We start from the raw sequence: 6000 nt of genomic DNA, 5'->3' as shown, positions 1-6000 counted from the left end.
CATCTTCCAGTAATTCACCAAAATGACAAACACAAAGAGAAAGAGGAGAGGCACCCGATATATGTTCTCTAGGCCTTTTAGAAAACATGGAGTTGTTCCTTTGGCCACGTATATGCGAATCTATAAGAAAGGTGATATTGTAGACATCAAGGGAATGGGTACTGTTCAAAAAGGAATGCCCCACAAGTGTTACCATGGCAAAACTGGAAGAGTCTACAGTGTTACCCAGCATGCTGTTGGCATTGTTGTAAACAAACAAGTTAAGGGCAAGATTCTTGCCAAGAGAATTAATGTGCGTACTGAGCACATTAAGCACTCTAAGAGCCGAGACAGCTTCCTGAAACGCGTGAAGGAAAATGATCAGAAAAAGAAAGAAGGCAAAGAGAAAGGTACCTGGGTTCAACTAAAGCGCCAGCCTGCTCCACCCAGAGAGGCACACTTTGTGAGAACCAATGGGAAGGAGCCTGAGCTGCTGGAACCTATTCCCTATGAATTCATGGCATAATAGGTGTTAAAAATAAATAAATAAATAAAGGACCTCTGGGCTGTAAAAAAAAAAAAAAAAGAAAGAAAAGAAAAAGAAAAATCTCACAAACTGCATAGCCTAGAAATATTGAAAAAATTAAGAAAAAGGTATGTCATGAATGCATAAAATATATGTATTAATAGATAGACTATGTTATTGGTAAGGCTTCTGGTCAACAGTAGGCTATGAATAGTTAAGTTTTGGGGGAGTCAAAAGTTATATGTGAATTTTCAGCTGGGCATCTCATACCTATAATCCCAGCACTTTGGGAGACCAAGGTGGGTGGATCACTTGAGGCCAGGAGTTCGAGACCAGCCTGGCCAACATGGCGAAACCCTGTCTTTACTAAAAATACAAAAATTAGCTGGGCATGGTGTCGTGGACCCGTAATCCCAGCTACTTGGGAGCCTGAGGCACGAGAATCGCTTGAACCCGAGAGGCAGAGATTGCAGTGAGCTGAGATCATGCCACTGCACTCCAGCCTGAGCAACAGAGCAAGACACTGTCTCAAAAAAAAAGTGTTTTAAATTTTGAAAAAATTAAATAAAAAAGTTATGTGTGAATTTTCAACTGCATGGGGAGCTGAACACCCCTAACTCACACATTGTTTAAGGGTCAACTACTGGGAAACCAACAGATGTGTCTTCTGTAATGAAAACCACACAGAATCTGTAGAATGTAGTGGTCACCAATTTTGTAGATTTGAAATGAAGAGGGAATAGCTGTTTTACTCTCTGGGAGAAGACTATATGTAAGAGAAATAACATCCAGGCTAATGAAATTGGTAAGGTACTGGCCAGGCATGGTGGCTCACGCCTGTAATCCCAACACTTTGGGAGGCCGAGGCTGGCGGATCACAAGGTCAAGAGATGGAGACTGTAAGATACAATGAATTGCTTTGAACTTCTCTTCAAAGGTTTAGCCTGCTAACTTCCTTGTCCTTTGTTCTCAAACTCAACTTTCCTGTTCCTCCTTGCCCCTAGTTACTGTAAAACAGCCTACCCCCTTCCTGTCAGCTCTAATCAATAACTCACATCTTTTCCCTTGGCTACCTGCACCCATTGTTCCCCTGAAACTGCACGTCTCAAACAGTCTCACATGCTTTACCACTGTACTTCACGTCCCCCTTCCCTTCCATATTTAGAAAAATATTTGCAAGTAGCCAATCGGGTCAGCTCAGATTGTGCAGTCCAACCCCAGCCCATCGGGGAAGGACAAAGAGGTAGGTATTGCATTAAGGATATAAAAAACCCCTGGTCTCCTTTATTCTCTGTGCTCTTGCGATCTTGATTGACACAAGTGGCACCCTTCTTCCGAAGTAAATTGCCCTGCTGAGACAACTTTTGCCTGAGTGCTGGTTTCACTTTGTGGCACCGAGCATTTGTTTCCAGAACATTTTTGTATCCAACAAGACCATTCTGGCCAACATGGTGAAACCCTGTCTCTACTAAAAATACAAAAATTAGCTGGGCTTGGTGGCGTGCGCCTATAGTCCAAGCTACTTGGGAGGCTGAGGGAGGAGAATCACTTGAACCCAGGAGGCAGAGGTTGCAGTGGGCTGAGATGGCGTCACTGCACTCCAGCTTGGCAACAGAGTGAGACTCGCCTCAAAAAAAAGAAAGAAAAGGAAGGAAGGAAGGAAGGAAGGAAAGAAAGAAGGAAGGAAGGAAGGAAGGGAAATTGGTGAAATTGGTAAGGTACTGACATGAGATTACAAAGTGCATTTTAGTCTAAATAAATAAGAAAGAAAAATAAGGTATTAGAGGAATCTGAGGCAAGAGAAAGTTGGCTGGAGATAGTTAAAATATTTCTAAGGCCCAGTCTCTTGATATAGACCTGTAGCCAATGATTTACAAAATAACAAAAATGGCAAGGGAGTGAGTAAACAAGTGGTTCACAGAGCTAAAAGCAAGGCATGATGCAAGGTGTGAATGGAACTAGTAAGTAAAATGTGTTGCCTGGGTATGTAGAATTTGATATTTGTTTTAACAAATTTAAAAACTGTCAGCTGCTACTTTAAGTGGAGACAGAATTTCCCTTTAGCACATTTTTATTCTGAGAAGAATCACAGTAGTGGCTGCTTTTAGTTATGTAAATGTATGGACAAAAGCGTAATTGCAAACTAGGGCTGTTGGTAGACTGGTCCACTTCTCTAATTCTCTCTTCAGCAGCTAAGTAGCTTGGTATTAGGATAGTCCTCTTGGACTAGTAAGTTTCTAGGCTTTTTAATTAATTCAAAGGGAAATGCGACAACAGAAACTACTTCCCCAATAATGAGTGGAAAGTACCAAAATTAAATAAATATAGCTGAGGTGTAATTTTAGGGAAGAACAATTGGATTGTGATTTTAACCAAGGAATGTAAAACTATGTGGTTGCAATATATTCTGCCTGAACTAAAAAAGTGCTTTAACAGAGGAAAGGAAATTGGTGGTAGTCTCCCTGTCACATTGAAAAGGATAGTCCAGAAAGATTTGGCTGTGTGTTGCCTGCACTACTCGAGGCCCTAGAATACAAATATGGTAGCTGACTCATGGGCTAAGTATCTCCCTATATCAGACTAGGAAAGTTAGTGACACTTGCCATTATTGAATAGGTTATAAAACTCAAGAACAGGACAGGTGTGGTGGCTCATGCCTGTAATCTCAGCACTCTAGCAGGCCAAAGGAGGAAGATGACTTGAGCCCAGGGGTTTGATACTAGCCTGGGCGACATAATTTTTAAAAATAAATAAATTTTTAAAAATAAAATAAATAAATAAATAACCTCAAGGACAACCTTATAAAATTAATCCTGATAATTGCTCCTAGATGAATGCTGATGAAGGTAAGTGAAGTCTCAAAACAGTACTAATCTCCCTTCTACCTCACCAAATATGTTTCTTTTCCTGAATTCTTTATCCTGGTTAATTATAAAATCATCTTCCAGTCACTCTTTTCCTAAAATCTTGTCATCATCTCTCCAATGATGGTCACTCTTTCATCCTCCACATCCAGTAAATCAGCAAGGTTTAGCAGTTATTATTTTTTTTTTCAAGACGGAGTCTCCCTCTGTTGCCCAGGCTGGAGTGCAGTGGCTCAATCTTGGCTCACTGCAACCTCCACCCCTTGGGTTAAAGTGGTTATTGTGCCTCAGCCTCCCGAATAGCTAGGACTACAGGCACGCCCAACCATGCCAGCTAATTTTTGTATTTTTAGTAGAGACAGGGTTTCACCATGTTGCCCAGGATGGTCTTGAACTCCTGACCTAGAATGATCCACCCGCTTCACCCTCCCAAAGTGCTGGGATTACAGATGTGAGCCACCGTGCCTGGCCATATTTTTAAGTTCTCAAGTATTCCCTCTCCTCTTCATTCTCACTGTCTTAGTGTAGTGGACATCTATAGATCTATAGTTCAGCTTTCTTTCTGTAATAATTGCAATTCTCATCTTTTGGAGACCTATTCCTTCTCACTCTAACCATGTGGTTCTACTGGGACTTGCCTCATGGTTCCCCTTACACCATTATTGGAGGCACATGACCTGGGTGGAAAATTAGAAGGAGTCGTAACTGAGAGGGTGAATGCAGACACTTGACTTTATACAAGTCAAGGTTATCGTAGTGGTCATGGTGGATGACTCCTCAACAAGAGTTTCTCACAATGATTAGTCTAAGTCAGAAGTCACCATACTGTTGACATTTAGGGTCAGATAATTCTTAGTTGTGGAGGTCGTTTTATGTATTGTGAGATGTTTAGCAGTATCCCTGGCTTCTATCCTTTAGATGCCAGTGCACCCTTTCTCTAAGGTGTAACAACTAAAAATATCTCCAGATATTGCCAAGTGACTCCTAGACAGTGAAATCATCTCAGGTTGAGAACTACTGGTCGAAACTATTTGTGGCAATCCTATTGCTTATTTCATTGGTCTCCAAAAACAGGCCGATGTAAGGTGTTAAAGTTTTGTCCACTAGAGGGCTTCTGGGAGGGTTTCCACAATCCTGAGAAAGTCGACTGGAAGTAAGAGCATTTTCTTGAGAGAAGTTGTTTTTATGTGAATACTTGCTGCAGTCAACATGGAGAGGGAAATGGAGAAATAAGGAATGTAAAGTAGGAGATATAATAAATTTTACTCCTTAACTATTGAGGCGATGACTTCCCTGCATGAGCCTAAAACAATCTTATCTCTGTACTACCACTTATTTTGGGGTATATATGTATGTACTAAAAAAAAAATACACATGCTCATTATACAATTCAGTGAGTCCTAGCTGAAATGTAAAAACACCTGAGAAACTAACCACTAAATTTGAGGCTTTAAAAAAAAAGGTAAGAGAGAGTTTTTTTCTTTTTACCAGCTGCTATAGGGATGTAACTCAGATCCAACCAGTGAATTTATGTTACTATATTTTACAGTCTCATGAATACATGTAAAAGTGAAAGCTATAAGATCTTTTTAACATATGTGTTTATGCATGTTATATGTTGTGTCTACGTGGTAAAATCTGGCATAATTGACCAGAAATCCCTTAAGGAAGCCTATTTAGATTGGCTTAGAGATAAATGGTTACTCATGTAAAATTATATCTAAAACTGTTGAAATATGTAGTAATTAACACAAATGCCTTTTCATTTACGTGACTTAAGTGAATCTTTGATAAATAAGCTGGTTTTAAATTTGTCAGTAAAATAGAAATGTTTTTAGAATGGTCAGCATACATTTTTGCCTGCATGTATTGTTCAGACAATTTTATATTTGTTCTAGCTGTTTTAAAGTGTCAGGATTCGACACACAGGTCATAAAACTATAATTCCAGCCTTAAAAGCAAAATGATCTTTGTGTGATGGTTAATACTGAGTGTCAATTTGATTGGATTGAAGGATACAAAGTATTGATCCTGGGTATGTCTGTGAGGGTGTTGCCAAAAGAGATTAACATTTGAGTCAATGAGCTGGGGAAGGCAGATCCACCCTTAATCTGGTGGGCACCATCTAATCAGCTGCCAGTTAATATAAAGCAGGCAGAAAAACGTGAAAAGGAGAGACGGGCCTAGCTTCCCAGCCTACGTCTTTCTCCCATGCTGGATGCTTCTTGTCCTTGAACATTGGACTGACTCCAGGTTCTTCAGTTTTGAGACTTGGACTGGGTTTCCTTGCTCCTCAAGCTTGCAGACAGCCTATTGTTGGACCTTGTGATCATATAAGTTAATACTTAATAAACTCCCCTATATATCTACGAACTCATATATATATATCTATGTATGTATGTATGTATGTATCCTATTAGTCTGTCCCTCTAGGGAACCCTGACTAATACAGTTTATGTCACTTTTTTTTTTTTTTTTGAGACAGAGTTTTGCTCTTGTTGTCCAGGCTGGAGTGCAATGACGCGATCTCTGCTCACTGCAACCTCTGTCTCCCAGGTTCAAGTGATTCTCCTCCTCAGCCTCATGAGTAACTGGGATTACAAGCAAGCGCCACCATGCCTGGCTAATTTT

The 6000-nt window shown here is 40.2% G+C and overlaps 1 protein-coding gene across 1 annotated transcript; it reads left to right on the top strand.

The window, feature by feature from the left end:
* Positions 1-539, top strand: LOC116456444 (large ribosomal subunit protein eL21-like). Its single transcript, XM_032753802.2, has one exon. It carries the CDS (start codon positions 23-25, stop codon positions 503-505), a length of 483 nt encoding a protein of 160 aa, XP_032609693.1. The 5' UTR covers positions 1-22; the 3' UTR covers positions 506-539.
* Positions 540-6000: the final 5461 nt, after the last annotated feature.

Source organism: Hylobates moloch, unplaced genomic scaffold (genome assembly GCF_009828535.3).
Source record: "Hylobates moloch isolate HMO894 unplaced genomic scaffold, HMol_V3 SCAFFOLD_2, whole genome shotgun sequence".
In the NCBI taxonomy this organism is placed as follows: Eukaryota; Metazoa; Chordata; class Mammalia; order Primates; family Hylobatidae; genus Hylobates; species Hylobates moloch.
The sequence above is the reverse complement of the archived record's forward strand: the minus strand, read 5'-3'. Positions and strand labels throughout refer to the sequence as shown.

What these genes read in the sequence shown, in the direction of transcription:
- LOC116456444 (XM_032753802.2), top strand. Translation starts at nt 23, where the DNA reads ATGACAAACACAAAGAGAAAGAGGAGAGGCACCCGATATATGTTCTCT.